The 16,270-nt window shown below is 52.0% G+C and overlaps 1 protein-coding gene across 1 annotated transcript in view; it reads right to left on the bottom strand.

The window, feature by feature from the left end:
• The window catches only part of LOC144231474 (solute carrier family 2, facilitated glucose transporter member 5-like), a 32,152-nt gene that overhangs the window by 2,845 nt on the left and 13,037 nt on the right, over positions 1 to 16,270 (bottom strand). The window contains exons 2-7 of the mRNA XM_077763972.1: positions 13,366 to 13,421; positions 7,829 to 7,927; positions 7,141 to 7,301; positions 4,573 to 4,697; positions 1,735 to 1,887; positions 1,572 to 1,654 (exon numbers count right to left, since the gene is read on the bottom strand). Coding sequence (XP_077620098.1) covers positions 1,572 to 1,654; positions 1,735 to 1,887; positions 4,573 to 4,697; positions 7,141 to 7,301; positions 7,829 to 7,927; positions 13,366 to 13,421 — 677 coding nt within the window. The remainder of the gene's footprint in view (positions 1 to 1,571; positions 1,655 to 1,734; positions 1,888 to 4,572; positions 4,698 to 7,140; positions 7,302 to 7,828; positions 7,928 to 13,365; positions 13,422 to 16,270) is intronic.

Here is a 16,270-nt window from a genome sequence, read left to right as displayed (position 1 = left end):
GGCCTCCTTTGGGGGAGGGGAGGGCGTGGCTGAGGGGCAGCAGCAGGCTTCTGGCTTCCCCTGGGGACTCATAAAGAAGTATTATGTGGTCGGGGACTCAAACTCCAGGCCCTGGCTCCGCACACCCAGGGAGTCTTGCTTCTGACGTGGGAGAGGAATAAACCAAGAAAAGCCTCATGTGTGGACATCATCTTCTTCAGGTCGTGTTTCAGCCTCTGGCCCTTCCTCCTAAGAACACGAGCGGGATGCTTGAGGCCCACGTCTGCCCTGCCCACCGCTCTGCGGCTGGATCCTCTTTTTCCTGACCTCCATCTCTCAAATCCAGGGCCTGGCCAATCCCGGACCCTGTTTCGGTCGCCCTGCACAGCGTGCAGCGGGTACCAGCTTCCCTCCAATTTGGGCNCCCAGACTGCCAAACCCAGACCCCGTTTCCATCTGCTTTTCGAGAAGACCGGCACTTCTTCTCGACCTCTGCACCATGACTGCCTGGCCTGGTGCCGGTGTTCTCTCCTTCCTTCCGTGTTCTCTGAGCACCCGGTACTCAGTGCCGGGGGTTGAGCTGGAGAAAAAGGCCAAGCCCCGCCCTCCACGCTCTGTCCGGAGGAAGGACACCGCCGGCAACATGGTCTCCGTGAAGGATGGAGGGACAAATGCAGTCCACACATTTGTGGTTCCCTGAACGTGGCAGGGAGCTTCTGCAGGTCTGCCCCGTCCACGCATGTCTGGAAGGCTGGTCCTGCTCCCCCAGTGCGGGCCGCTCTGAGGCCCCCCCGCTGGGCACACCAGAGGCACATCACCGACACCGGGGCTCTGTGGCGGCCCCGGGTCCCACACGTGTACAGGTTCCTTCGCTGGGAGACAGGAAGTTACCCCCTGCCCTGGTCCCTGCTCCTTACGATGGTCACTGGATAGGGGACAGTGGTCATTTAACGTGGAGCCAGGCCCACGCCACCCGGTGTCCCAATGAGACCTTGGACACGTTATCCAACCTCTCTATGCCCCAGGGTCTGCATCTGGAAAATGGGTATAATAATAACACCTGCCGTACAGGGCTGTTTGGAGGATTGAATGGACTTCATCTTTGCCTGGCCCACAATAAGCACTTTATATGTTTGGGCTGGTGTCACCATTAATGGTGATTCCCCTTTCTGAGATGCCTGAGACCAGAAGGAGGGAAGTCATGCAAAAGCGATGACAGTTACAAGTCACCCTGCATTTCCTGTGCGCGGGGCCTGGGCTCCCAAGGAGGGCGGTGAGGCTCCAGAGTCAGGGTCTGGAATTGGTACCGGCGCTGAGACTCACCATCTCACCCCTAGGGGGCTCCCCCTTCCCTGGTCTACAGAATAGGCCAGTCATAGAGCACCCCCGCCCCCCATAGGCAGCAGCGTTGCAGGGAGGCGTGAGTCAGGCCCAGGCGGGAGGCCTCAAGCACACTGGCTGCGGTCATTACCGTGCCCCGGGCCCCTGTGTGGACAGCCACCAAGCGAGCCAGAAGCTCAGACAACGGCCCTTCCTGCTCACTCTAAACCCCCTCATCTGTGTCCTGTGAGGGACTGGAAAACATTAGCTACATGGGCCCCGCCACCTTGTTCAGGGCCCGTTCTGTGCAGATACCACACCAGCACCAGGCGGCCAGGCGAGCACAGCCGGCCGACTGGGGAGGAGAGTGCGGCTCACAGGAACGTCCAGCCAGAGCACAAAGGGGCCTGGCACCCAGAAGCATCTGGAGCTCACCTTCTTCGTTGGCAAGGAGGCTCCGAAGGCCGAAGAGCTGGGCCACAAGGATGCCGATGGTGATGAAGAGCTGAGGCACCACCCCCAGGGCCCCCCTCAGGTTTTTGGGGGCCAGCTCTCCCAGGTACATGGGCACAACATTGGAGGACAGACCTGGCAGGATTGAAGGGAAAACACCGTCAGGAAACATTCGTCTGACAGGGACAGGCTCTGTCTTCAAACACGTTCATTTCTTTTTTTAATGTTTATTTTTGAGTGAGAGCAGGGGAGGGGCAGAGAGAGAGGGAGACAGAGAATCTGAAGCAGGCTCCAGGCTCTGAGCTGTCAGCACAGAGCCCGACGCGGGGCTCGAACCCAGGAACTGTGAGATCATGACCTGAGCCGAAGTCAGACGCTTAACCGACGGAGCCTCCCAGGTGCCCCTCAAACATATTCATTCCCATCCAGCAATCACATGAGTTGGGCTGAAACTCACTCAAAATGGCAAGAGTAAGCCAACACCTTTTTTTAATGCTTAGTCCTTTAAACTGTAAGGAAAGAGAAACTAGTCTGACCAAGGAAGTTCATGGACAAGCACCCTTGCTTTTCAAACTATGTCACTGGGGACAGGGGACACAGGTGGCCTGACCTCTGGTCTTCCCTCTTCTTTCTTTCTTTCTTCCTTCCTTTCTTTCTTTCTTTCTTTCTTTCTTTCTTTCTTTCTTTCTTTCTTTCTTTCTTTCTTTCTTTCTTTCTTTTCTTTCTTTCTTTCTTATGTTTGTTTATTTTTGAAGGAGAGTGAGCATGAGTGGGGGAGGGGTAGAGAGAGAGGGAGACAGAATCCGAAGCAGGCTTCAGGCTCTGAGCTGTCAGTACAGAGCCTGATGCAGGGCTTGAACCCACACACTGTGAGATCATGAGCTGAGCCAAAATCAAGAGTTAGACGCTTAACTGACTGAGCCATCCAGACCCCCCTGGTCTTCCCTCCTGACTGGCTTGATCCCAAGAGGGAAAAGCCCAGGTGTGGTCTGGCACCTTCTCCCTCTCTGGCTCCTTAGGGGAATCTGTTAACACAAGGCCAAGGACCCCTGTCAAGCAGTTCACCTTCTGAGAAGGTGTGTTGCATAAGAAACTGATGCACAGATACATACATAGACATCAAAGCATAAGTTCTAGTTATCTGTAAGCATTCCACACTTATATATCGTGGAATAACGATAACCTGGGATTCTACAACGTCTACACTGTTTCTAAACTCCCGATATTTCAACTTTTAAGTTTTCTCATCTACTGGAATCTGACCCTCTTAACAGGCAGAACCTAATTTCATAGGCTCCCAAAAGCCCAACTAGAGGCTGAGAATCTTGGACAAACATCGGGTGGGTCGTTACTAGTATCGTACACCCGGTCACGAGTCGGGCTGGGGCTCAGAAGGACAGTGTCTAAGGAGGCTCCGGCCACAGGGAGGCTGAGGGGAACAGTGTGGGGCACGTGGAGGGTAAGAGCTGCTGGGAACAGGAGGGTGTTTGATGACATCCAGATAGGAGGGAAACTCCGGAGAGCCAAATGTTCAAGCTCTGCGATTCTACCCAAAGATACCTGCGTTGTGTTTTGAAAGAGGCTTGCTGTCCATTCACACCAATTCTTCCCAGTTGTCAGAGCAAGGAGTAGCCCTTAGAAGTCTGATGGGAGGGGTGAGGTGGGGGAGACCCCACAGGCCTAGGGCCCACAGAGCTGATAAGAAGCAGGGGCAGGCTCATGGTCACCATCCAGGGCCTGGGGCCGGGACAGAGGGGCGCACTTCTCAGTGGCAAGTACCTCTTCACTTGATCAGGGACAAAATCGAAAAAGCAAACGTCAGGAGATTATTGAGAGATGGGATCCCCTTCATGCTGGTGGGAAGCAACCTCTAACCTGTCTTAAAAGTAACTCCAGGAGCACCTGGGTGGCTCAGTCAGTTGAGCGTCTGACTTCGGCTCAGGTCCTGATCTCACAGTTCCGTGGGTTCGAGCCCCACATCGGGCTCTGTGCTGACTGCTCAGAGCCTGGAACCTGCTTCGGATTCTGTGTCTCCCTCTCTCTCTGGCCCTTCACCACTCGCTCTCTGTCTCTGTCTCTCAAAATAAAATAAAGACATTAAAAAAAAAAGTTGACAGGTTGTGATAGTAGGGATTCGTACATTAGATTGTTTCTCGTGCTTTTTTGACCACAACCCACTGTAAAAATACAGGAACACATTTTACATTTGCAACCTGGTTCTCACCCACATGTACAGATAAATCCCCGGAACACATTTCAGAAGACTGTCCTTACCTCTGCTACACACAACACAGTCTGTACTCTGCCTAGAAAAGGAAAATGCTGGGGTGCGTGTGTGGCTCAGTCAGTCAAGCATCTCATGATTTCTGCTCAGGAGGTCATGATCTCCTGGTTTGTGGGTTTGAGCCCCGCTTCAGGCTCTGCCCTCCTGCCCCCCCCGCCGAAATAAATAAATAAACCTAAAAAAAGGAAAGGAAAACGCTGCTCACTAATCAGGGGCCACCGCCCACTCACTGGTCCCGCCTGCAGTTTAGAAAACACGGAGATGAAGGAAGGGACCGGAAGTGCCCTTGTGAATAGGACTCTGTATTTCTGTCTTTCGCGGAACAGCTGTCTTTACAGGAAGCTTCACAGTGAAGCTCGGCCCTTGACTGCATCCGAGATGCGCGGACTCCAGCGTCTATTTCAGGGCAGAGGAATAGCTTGTGTGTATGTGCTTCGGAAGTTCCAGAACGATCCAGACCCTGGCGCCCACCCCTCCTCCCCCTACTCTTCTGTCATCCTAAGTCACAAAGTGGTAGCACATGTAGCGTTGTTTACCTGCACATATTCCCACCAAAAGTCTGGACACAATGATCATCTCAAAAGACCTGGCGACCTTGCTGCACCCCATTAAGATCGCGGGCACTATGGAAAAGATGTTGTTGAAGAGCAAGGTCCCTTTCCTGCAGAGGACGAAATCTCAGTTAGTTTGGGTTGAGGGTTCGGTTGCTGTTTTAACGGATGTTCGCCAAGGGTCTGCCCGGTGACGACAGTGGGCTTTGCAGCTGCTTGACACTGTGACCTGAGACTGATGAGGGTCAAGTGCACAGCCTGCTGTGGGAACCTTCTCCGTGGGAGCCCACGGAGATGACCACAGTGGAGCACGTCAGCCGTGGGGAGCAGAAGAACAGGGCCGCATACTCTACCATACACTGACGGGTTCTGGAAATCATAAACTCACATGATTTTAGTGTAACCTTGCAGCCCGGATCAGGTAAAGACATTAGAAGGAATGCATAGGCCAGCCCCACTTAATCACGTAGATGGAAAAGTCCTAAACGAAATATTTGCAAATATGTCAATGTTTAAACACCACGCAAGATAAAATGCCAGATCTATCTGGGAAACACAAAACTGTAGCATTATTTTTAAAACCACAGAGGACTATCTTTGGGACTTCGGGTAGGGCGGCTGTCTTCAGGCACAAAAAAGCAAAAATAGTAAATGAGAGTTAAATCTGACCACTTGAACCTTTAAACATCTTGTGTGAAAAAGATACTATAGATGTGATTAAAAATAAAACAACAGATTAAGATACTTGCCTGATATAACAGTTACTCAGATGTGCTCAGGGGTGAAATTTCCTCCCGGCTGTATAATCTTGGGTAAGTGATAGTATCTGTCTGTGCCTTGTTTTCCCGTTTTGAAAAACGGGATGGGGGCTTTTATAGGGATTAGAGGAGTTAACAAACCTAAAAGCTTTCAAGATGGAGCCTGGCAGGTAGGAACCCATCAGTCAACTGTTGGTTGCTACTGTTATTTCAGGATCAGATCCTTAAGAAAACCACAAACGTTTATCACATTCTTTTTAAAAAACATTTTTTTAAATGTTTATTTTTTAGAGAGATAGAGCATGAACAGGTGAGGGTCAGAGAGAGAGGGAGACACAGAATGTGAAGCAGGCTCCAGGCTCTGAGCTGTCAGCACAGAGCCCGACACGGGGCTCAAACTCACAAATCGCAAGGTCTTGACCAGAGCCCAAGTGGGACGCTCAACTGACTGAGCCACCCGGGTGCCCCCCCAAATCTGTCACATTCTAAAGCAGAGAGCTGGACCTGAGACTGTCTGCTCCCTCCGTGGACCAAAAAGGTAAGTCCTTCACTCCAAGGACACTTGTCCTGCAGATCTGTGACCTCATTTGATGTCCTGGCCCCTGGGGCCCCCAGGGAGAACAGTTGAGCTTAACACCAACCTTCCAGGAAGCCCTTAGGATCGTGGATCCCAAACCAGAGGTTGTATGTTGCTATTTTCAGACTCTTTTTGAAAAACATTGGAGAAGGCACTGGGCTCTGGCCGCGATTCTCAAGCTAACGACATCTGTGGCCGAGAAGAGATCTTACCCAGGGTCTGTGTGTCTGCCCAGGGCAGGGAGGGAGGGGGCTCTTCAACACTGTTCATAACCAGGCCTCTCTCATGCCCATGGATCTTACACTCGGGGGTGTGAAGTCTTAAGGACCTTTTTTGGAATCAAATACAGCAACTAGAATCTCTGATGTTTCTGGAATTAGGCTCAAATATGAGCCCTGCCCTTGACATTCACAACACTCACCGTGAGAGGTGTCCTGGGTCTACAGGATTTCAGTCGAGTGTCTGATATTAATCTCAGCCATTTCAGAATTTTACAGACATTTAATTTGGGCTAAATTGTGCCCATTACTTGATCCCAGGGTGAAAGAACAGAGCGGTGAGTTTGTGTTAGTTTGGGAGGCAGAACTCAAGAACACTGTGCTGTAATCTACATTGGGATTGACATTTTGGCCATGTTATCTGGTGTTTGACTCTTTTAAAGGCAAAAAAAAAAAAAAAAGGGAAGGGGGGCACCTGGGTGGCTCAGTCGATAAGCGTCCCACTTGGTTTTGGCTTGGGTCATGATCCCACGATTCGTGAGTTCGAGCCCGGCATCGGGCTCTGCACTGACAGTGCGGGATTCTCTCATTCTCCCTCTCTCTCCGCCCGTCCTCCGCTCCCACTCCCGTGCACCCTCTTTCAAAATAAATAAATAAACTTAAAACAAATCTTTAAAAAAATAAAGGCCAAAAAAAAAGAGTACAGAACTTGGTTTTGGTTACAGAAAAAACCTGCCGGGCAGGAGAAGAAAGAGGGGGAGTCCTGACATCCGAAGCATGTTCTGCCCCAGAGCCCGTCGAGCCCGTCACCCCCCTGCGCACCCCAGACCCTGACTGCACCCCCAGGTCAACGTCTGTCTTCTTAAGCTGATCTTCGGGCATCAGAAATTACCCCGGGCGGTTATTACCCAGTTTCACAAACAAACGATTCCAGCTTCGGGCCTGGGGTTTGAACGGACAGGGTCTGGGGGCTACAGGAGCTGGAAGTCCACCTCCTTACCTGCCCAGTTTATTCACCAGAGGGCCGACCATGAGGGACCCGATGAAGCCTCCGAAGGGGAACATGGACACGGAAACAGACCACAGCAAGGTCAAGACGAACTCGCTCATGTAGCTGTTGGTTCGCTCATAGTAGGTCTTGTTATAAAATGCCTCCATGAACTGCAGGACAGAGCAGAGCAGACACCCATGTGCCGACTTGGCTTTGCAGACAAGCGCGGAAGCTGGCGGGCGGCCCGGGGGTGCCCGGGGCCCACAGGAACCCATACTAGTCAGGGGAGCGAAGGGAGGGAGGCCAGGATGTACGAGCAGCAGTTAGCAGGGGCGCCTCAGAGAGGGCTGACCCCGCTTCTGCTGTGCGCACTGCCCAGGGTGCCGTCAACTCCAGTCCTCCGCGCGACCCCTGACCTTCCAGACTCGTCTGGGGAGCGCGAGGCTGCAGAAGACCGGAGCCCCCAGCCGCACCCCCGAGGCCAGTGGGAAGCTGAGGCCGGGGCCCCGCGGTCATCCCCATGGCCCTGCGCCGCGTGTCTCGTAGGTCCTTCCCTCTCCCTGTCACCTGCAGACCCACTGTGTGCGCTAGCGTGTGCTCGCCGCCGCCTCGGTGGCCGTGCCCAGCCACAGGCTGCTCCAACCCCCCTCCCCGTTGACAGGGGGTGGGGGGCGTCTCACGCACCCCAGCGACCTACCTCGGAAGGGGAGTTAACGGCGGCCACGTTGTACCCATACTGGAAGGATGACCCGAAGGCAGCTATCAGCGTTGCCAGGAAGAGTACAAGCGTCAGCCTCTGCGGAGAAGGGACCCGGCTGAGGTCACAGAAAGCAGCTGCGCTTCAAGGGAACTCCTACTTCACCCCCGAGTCTTCTAGAAGGACGTCAGAGAATCTGAAGACCCTTAGTCTTTCAAGTGCTCCCCATGCCTACCCTCCACCACCTAGCCTGGTCGGAAAGCGTCTGACTCTGGCTCAGGTCATGATCTCGCGGTTCGTGAGTTCCAGCCCCGAGTCTGGCTCCATGCTGACAGCTCAGAGCCTGCTTGGGATTCTCCTCTCTCTGCCCTTCCCCTGCTTGTGCTTTCTCCCTCTTTCTCAAAATAAATAAATAAACTTAAAAAAAAAAAAGATTCCCTCAACCCCAACACTTAGGGCCAGATAATTCTTTGCCCTGGGGGCGGTCCTTTATGCTTTGTAGGGCCATGCCTGCCTTTCCTGAGGCCTCCAGACATTGCCAAATATCCCGCTGATTGGCGGGGGTAGGAGCATGGTCCCTGAGAACCACCCGGTCAGAAAGACATGGAAGGGTCATCTCCTCCAACACTGTAATGTCAATCCTTCCTGTAATATTCCCAACACGCGGCTGTATTTGCTGACAGTAGCAAATGCACTCAGTACTGCCTGAAACACAAAGTCCCCTAAAAACTGGAGAAGAGAGAATGGGAAAAAAAAATTTTTTAGTGTTTATTTACTTTTAAGAAAGAGAGAGAGAAAGATAAAGAGAGAGAGAGAGAAAGAGAGAGAGAGAGACAAAGGGACAAGTGGGGGAGGGGCAGAGAGAGGGAGACAGAATTGGAAGCGGGCTCTAGGCTCTGAGCTGTCAGCACAGAGCCCAATGTGGGGACCGAACTCATGAACTGCAAGATCATGACCTGAGCCGAAGTTGGGCACTTAACTGACTGAGCCACACAGGCGCCCCAGAATGGGAAAATTTTGCTTGTTTATTTAGGGTCACTGATTAACTTCCTTTAGCCTCTGGACTTTTGCTGTAACAGACGAAAGGCAGTGTGAGAAAAAAAAATTTTTTTAAGTGTATTTATTTATTGTGAGAGAGAGAGAGAAAGAGAGAGAGAGAAGGAGACAATCCCAAGCAGGCTCTACACTGTCAGCACAGAGCCCGATGTGGGGCTCGAACTCACAGACTGTGAGATCATGACCCGAGCTGAAATCAAGAGTCGATGCTTAACCGACTGAGCCACCCAGGCGACCTGGGAAAACATTTAAATACAGATTTCTGGGGACTCTCACACGCATGCATCCTGTGATACTATCCCCCTTCCGCACATGAGGAAACTGAACATGCATATAAGGCAATCTTTTTTGATGACAAGAGGAACGTCATTAGCAAAGTCGTGAAAAGCTGGAGAAAAACAGACATGAAAAAAGCTTTTCCCTTGGGATCTGCAGGTTTTATCTCCCTTGTGTCCACTGTCACTTTCTAGCTTCATTGCCACAATCTTCAGCTTCCTTATCTTCAGAGAGGCCATAACACTCCCTCGGAGCTGTTGCAAGGTGCAGTTATGGAAGTGATTAGCCGCGGAGGTGAATCCACTGACTGGGGCCTGGCCGGGGCTCCCGGAAGCTATTCCCATGGAGGCCCCGCCTAGGGGACACGTGCCCTCGCCCCACCGGCAATCCGAGACCTCAGGTCTTCCTCTGGGTGCCCCCCCCAATCTAAAGAGGGTGCCAGCTCTTCAGAGGGGTAAGTGAGGAGCGGGGCAGGCAGGCAGCCGGCAGTCATTCCTGCCTTGTTGAGGTGCTCCAGGGAGCACTCGCTGGTTAACCCTCTGCGCAGCAGGAGCGAGACCTGTAAGGAGCCTCCAGTAAGTGAAACCTTCTCCTCCTCCTCCTCCCTCCACCAAACAAATTGACAAGTGGTTATTCAGGGACACCCGGGTGGCTCAGTCTGTTAAGCATCTGACTCTTGACTTCGGCTCAGGCCAGGATCTCAGGGTTCGTGGGATTGAGGCCTGACAGTGTAGAGGCTGTTTGGGATTCTCTCTCTCTCTCTCTGCCCCTCCCCAGCTCCCTCTCTCTCTCTAACAAACATTTTAAAAGATGATTAATTCAGCAGGAAGTTTCTGGTAAGAAAGGTAAGAGCGGTGGGCTCTGGTTTCCAGTCTCCCTTAGTCCCCACCATCCCCTGGAGCCGGCGTGGGGGTGCAGGTGACAAAGTAAGGGTGATGGCACCCCGGGGAGAAAGCGGGTTCCGGGGCCTCTGGCACATTGTCCTGTGACTTCTAAAGGCAGGGGTGCGTCAGTAGGCACCTCCACGCATGCCCCCCGCTCGAGATGCAGGACAGAGCGCTCCGGGCACTCACCCACTCACTCCCTTCAACCTGTGGAGCACCCGCTGTGAGCCTGGCATCCTTCTAAGCGCTGGGGATACGGTGGAGAACAAAACAAAGATCATCTCCCTGTGACCATTCTATTGCTTGATTTTGCAGAAGAGAGGAAGGGAGGAGGGAAGGAAGGAAAGAAGGAAGGAAGGAAGGAAGGAAGGGAGGGAGGGAGGAGGGAGAGAAAGAAAGAAAGGGAAGGAAGGAGGAAGAAAGAAAGAAGGAGAAAACTGCTAAACAGTTTTCCTCTTCTGATTCTCTTCCAGGTAAACAATTAACTAGAAACACAACAGGCTTCACTCATTCCGCCAAGCGCAACTCCTTCTTGACCACTTCCTACTTTGCTGGGTCCTATGGTTTGAAGTCCTTGGCAAAGCTCTGCGGGGGAGCTGGCTGGTGCCTCAGGATGGGGGACGCTGCTGGGCCCCATGGACAGCCAGCGGCCGTGGGTACTTTCATGAGTCCCATGAACATCATCAGAAAGGACTCAGAGTGCAGAGAGAGCCTCTAAGCACAGAGCGTGCGATTTAACATCTAAAGTTTGTCTTCCTCCTTGAATTCAAGACGCAGCCACACTCTGTAGACCCACCAGAGTCAGGGGTTTCAAAGATCTTCTGGGTAGGTTCTCACTGACCACACTGGTCCAAACGCCTCCATCCATCAAGCAAAGTGGCTGACAGCTGACTACCGTCCAGGCGCCATGCTACTACACCAATGCGGAAGGCAGACATTTAAAAAAACTACATAATAGGGGCACCCGGGTGGCTCAGTTGGTTGAGTGTCTGACTCTTGGTTTTGGCTCAGGTCATGATCCCAGGGTTGTGGGATGGAGCCCCGCGTTGGGCTCTGTGCTGAATGTGGAGCCTGCTTAAGATTCTCCTCTCCTTCTGCCCCTCTCCTCCACTCTCTTTCTCTAAAATGAAAAACTGGGGGTGCTTGGGTGACTCAGCTGGTTAAGCTTCTGACTTTGACTCAGATCATGATCTCATGGTACCTGAGTTTAAGCCCCGCATCCAGCTCTGTGCTGACAGCTCAGAGCCTGGAGCCTGCTTCAGATTCTGTGTCTCCCTCTCTCTCTGCCCCTTCCCTGATAGCTCACCAGCACACGCTCTCTCTCTCTCTCTCAAAAATTTAAAAAAAAAATAAATAAATAAAATAAATTGGGGTGCCTGAGTGGCTCATTTGGTTAAGTGTTCAACTCTTAAAAAAAACTTTTTTTTTAATGTTTATTTACTTTTGAGAGAGAGACAGACAGAGTGTGAGTGGGGGAGGAGCAGAGAGAGAGGGAGACACAGAATCTGAAACAGGCTCCAGGCTCCGAGCTGTCACCACAGAGCCCGATGTGGGACTCAAACTTGTGAACCGCAAGATCATGACCTGAGCCGAAGTCGGACGCTCAACTGACTGAGCCCCCCAAGCGCCCCAAGTCTCTGACTCTTGGTTTCAGCTCAGGTCATGATCTCACGGTTCATAAGATTGAGCCCCGCGTGGGGCTTTGCACGGGTGATGCAGAGCCTGATTGGGATTCTCTTTCTCTCTCCCTTTCTCTGCCCCTCCCCTGCTGGCATTCATTCTCTCTCTCCCTCTCAAATAAACAAATAAACTTTTTAAAAAAGGAAACAATTAAAACTAAAAAAGTACACAATAATTTAATAATTTAAGTGAGCTGTAACTGTACTGTAATACCTGTAATTGTAACGAGTTCTACAAAGAAGACGTGCTTTACAGGAGGAGTTGGAAGGGACAGAGAATGGGGGCGTGGGTGAGGGGCAAGGGCAGAAGCACCAGCTTGGAGGACCATTTAGGGAGTAAAAGCAAAGGACCCGTTACCCCCCTAACCCTCCCCACCAGGAAAATGCAAACCAACGCTGCAATGAGATACCACTTCTCACTCACCAGGGCGGTTAAAATCAGTAAGACAGAGAATCGTAAGCGTTGACAAGGAGCAGACTGGAGGGTCCCTACGTGGTGGGTAGGAACGCATGATGGCGTGCTTTGGAGGCCAGCCTGGCCACCCCTCACAGAGTTAAACAGGGGAGCCGTGTGACCCAGCGATTCCACACGTAGGTGTGCACACCCAAGACGGGTAAAAATACGCTCACACAAACCCCTGAGCCCAGTGTTCACAGCAGCGCTCTTCCTAACGGCCCCAAAGTAGGGGCCACCCAGCTGTCCGTGAACCGACGAATGTGTCAGCAGGGGCAGCACTTCCTTCCAAGGGAATGTGATCTGACCGTAAGGGAAACAAAGTGGCGACGGATGCGTGCTGTGGTGTGCGTGACCCAGTCACAGACACCGCCTCCCGCCTGCGTCATCGTCGTGAAAGGTCCAGAACAGTCAAGTCCACAGAGACAGGAGGCAGATGGACTGGGGAGAGATGTGGATTCCTGCCAGTAGGTACAGGGTCCTTTGTGTGTGTGTGTGTGTGTGTGTGTGTGTGTGTGTGTGTGTGTGTGTGTGAAAATGCTCTAAACTTGATCGGGCCGATGGCTGCTCAACTCCACAAATACACGTTTGTATATTTCACACAAACTGCATACTTTCAGGGGGTGAATTGCCTGGTCTGTGAGTTACAGCCTCAGCAAAGGTTCTAATTTTAAAAGGCAGAAAAAGAAAGCCAGGGTTTAAGCGTTCTTTTTTCTTCTTTTTTGCTTTCCAGGAGGGAGAAAAAAAGAAGATTTAGTACTGGGCTAGATTAGGGCATGAGGGAGAGGAAGGGGCCCATGAGGACTGCAGGCCACCCAGCAGCCTCTAAAAATGACACGTGGCCCAGTGGCCTTCAGATGTGACCCAGGAGGGGTGGGGGGGGTGTCTCCTCAGAGGCCGAGGGGAGCTATTACTCAGCTATGCTTTCGGGAGGAATCACACATTCCTCAGGCCCACGGTGAACTGGCTTCCTGTTTCATAACGCTGAGCACATTTTTGAGACTTAGTAAAACAGCCCCCTTAAAGGCCCGCCCTCCCCAGCACAGTGTCATTCAAGGCCACGGGGAAAAGAGAGCCCCGCCCGAACCAGTCCCTTGGGAATTTCCTTCTAGCATCCATTCCCGCCGTCAGTAATCTCCGTGAGAACGCAAACATCTCCAGAAAAGTTAGTTCTCATGAATTCTTAACTCTTTGAGCCACTTTCTCACACCACTGATCCCAAAGTTCACAAACAGAAAGTGAGGCTTAGGTGGGGTGACGGGACAGAGGAGAAGGGCTTGTCCTGGGGCCGTGGTGGTTTAGAGCGCAGCGGGGGCAGCCCTCGAGCCTGCCATCAGGTCCTGCGTTCCTGCAGCTGGCTGTGTGGCCTTGGGCCAGTCACTGACCTTCTCTGTGTCTCAGCTCCTTCACCTGTAAAATGGGGACAATGATACTCCGCCCTCATAGGACTGAGGTGAAGAATGAACGAGTTCTGAGAAAATGAGCTCTAAGAAAAACACTTGAGCCCCGCCTGGCTTGTAGAAAGTGCTCCCCACCGGTCTGCTATCATCACTATGCATAGTGATAAAACCAGAGGGAAGTTACTGGTTCCATGAAGCTCGATGCATTGTTGATGGATACACACCCCCAAAAGGAAGCGTTTCGGCGCCTGCGTGCCTCCGTCGGTTAGGTTTCTGACTCTTGATATCAGCTCAGGTCATGGTCTCATGGATCGTGAGTTTGAGCCCAACATCGGGCTCTGTGCCGGCAGCATGGAGCCTGCTTGGGATTCTCTCTCTCTCTGCCCCTCCCCCACAGGCGCTTGCTCTCTCTCTCTCTCTCTCTCTCTCTCTCTCTCTCTCTCAAAAATAAATAAATAAACGTGGGGCGCCTGGGTGGCTCAGTTGGTTAAGCTTCCGACTTCAGCTCAGGCCATGATCACCTGGTTCGTGAGTTTGAGCCCCGCATCAGGCTCTCCACCGTCTGCATGGAGCCAGTTTTGGATCCCCCTTCTCTCTCTTTCTCTCAAAAATAAACATTTAGTTTTTTTAAGTATTAAAATAAGTAAATAAAAAAACAAACTTAAAAAAAAAAGGACGTTTTCAGTTTCTAAAACACTTGGCATATTTTTTCCCTCATCTGTTTTCCCCCCTCCAGGCCAAGAGTACTTTTTCTCTGCAGAAAGTCCTTGATGCNACCCACAAACCGTGAGATCATGACCTGAGCCGAAGTCGGCCGCTTAACTGACTGAGCCACCCAGGCGCCCCAATTTTGGTCTTTTTACATATGAGGAACCCAAAGGCCAATGAGGTCACGGTCACATAGCCAACGGGGGATACAGAAAGCTGCACCCCCTCCCATCAGCCGTACAGCCCCGCTGTCTGCAGGCTGNCCTCCCTTCATGACCTGCAGACTCACAGCAGCCGTCACGTTCCTCAGGGAGCCCAGCACGTGTCCTGGCTTCTGTCCAAAGGGGCAGGTCTGCCCTCGGGGAGCCAGGAAGGGGGCGCTTTCATCCCGCCTGGCCCTGGACGGGGCTGCCCTCCTCTGAGGACAAGTAATCAGCCCCTGCCTTTTGCATGTGACCATTTTAATCATCTCCTTTCGAGATGGATTGCTTATCTGCAGGGAGCACCTTGCAGGGGTCTTTCTGTTTCTCTGCAGCCTCACCTGGGGGTGCCCACAGATCACACCAGGGTTTCTCCGGACTCCCCAGCCCCGAAGTCTTGTAACCTCATAGCCCCTTTCCTATAAAGTAGAGGGGCGACACTCGCATGGTCTGACACTTTCCTAGTTGTCGCGAGAGTCCAGCAAAGTCCTTGTGAAGGCGCTCAGTAACCTCGGAAGCTCTAGTTCTCGCAGGACGAGAGCACTTCTGGCTGCTAATGAGTAGAGATCAGGGGTGCTGCTGATAGTCCGGCATTACCCAGGCCAGTCCCCCTTGGCAAAGACCCGTCCAGCCCCAAATGTCATTAGTGCCCTGCTCAGGAGGATGATCGAAAGTAATAACATTTATGGTGGAATCACTATGTGCCATTTCATGCATTACCTCACTTAATTGTTCCAGGAGCGCTATGAGGTGGTATGGTTATTACCTCCATTTTACAGATGGGAAAACTGAGGCACGGAACAGTTAAATACCTTGCCCAAGTTCCCACGGTTAGAATAGGATGGAGCAGGAATGAAACCGCCTCTGAGACGTGCTCTGAACCCACGAGCTTCGGAGCATGCTCTCAACCTGCCAGTGCAAATGGTCTCCCATCCAGGACGGATTAAATAATAACTTGCACGAATAGAGCTCCGCCTCCCTAAATACAAGCAACTGCTGTTGTGATGAATAAAACACAATTCCCTTTGAAGTGCTCATAATAAACTCTTATCTTTTTGTCATCATGCATTTTCCTCAATCAAGGGAGTGGGGGAAGCAGAGACGAGGTCCAGGAAAATCTGCCTCTAAAACAAGGGAGCCTCTCATCGAAAAGGCTGGGAATCCGCAACAGATTTGAATTTGATTCGGGTCTTGAACGCTCTTTACCGAGCCCACCTTCTCTGCACGCTGGCCCAGCCGTGTTACTTGCCAAAAAGCCCAATGAAAACGCTCCGAAGCCCAAATCAAAACAAATCCAAAAACATATCACAAACAGGGGCACCTGGGTGGCTCTGTCAGTTTAGCATCTGACTTTGGCTCCGGTCACAATCTCGCGGTTCAGGTGTTCGAGCCCCGCGTCCAGCTCTGTGCTGACAGCTCAAAGCCTGGACCCTGCTTTGGATTCTGTGTCTCCCTCTCTCTCTGCCTCTCCCCTGCTTGCACTCTGTGTGTCTCTCTCTCAACAATAAACGCTAAAAAAAAAAAAAAAGTACAAGGGCTTTTGCTGCTGGCTGCAGAATCCCTTCACCTCCAGCTTTTAAAGGTAAGGCAGTTGGGACCCGTGAACTCTCTGCGTCTCTTCCATTTGGTTACAGGTGCTTTTCAAGGCTGTTGCAGTCGAATGATGCCCCAAACAATCTCTAAACTGGAATGTCTGTAAGTCTGTCCGCTAGTCCCTGGGCAAGTGGACTCTGAGAGGCAGGTTCCCTCAAACGGTCCTGCCCTGCACAGAGCTCCCAAGAAACT

The sequence above is a fragment of the Crocuta crocuta genome, unplaced genomic scaffold (assembly GCF_008692635.1).
Source record: "Crocuta crocuta isolate KB4526 unplaced genomic scaffold, BGI_CrCroc_1.0 scaffold13, whole genome shotgun sequence".
Classification (NCBI taxonomy): domain Eukaryota; kingdom Metazoa; phylum Chordata; class Mammalia; order Carnivora; family Hyaenidae; genus Crocuta; species Crocuta crocuta.
Note: the sequence above shows the minus strand (reverse complement) of the source record. Positions and strands in the feature narration are given on the sequence as shown.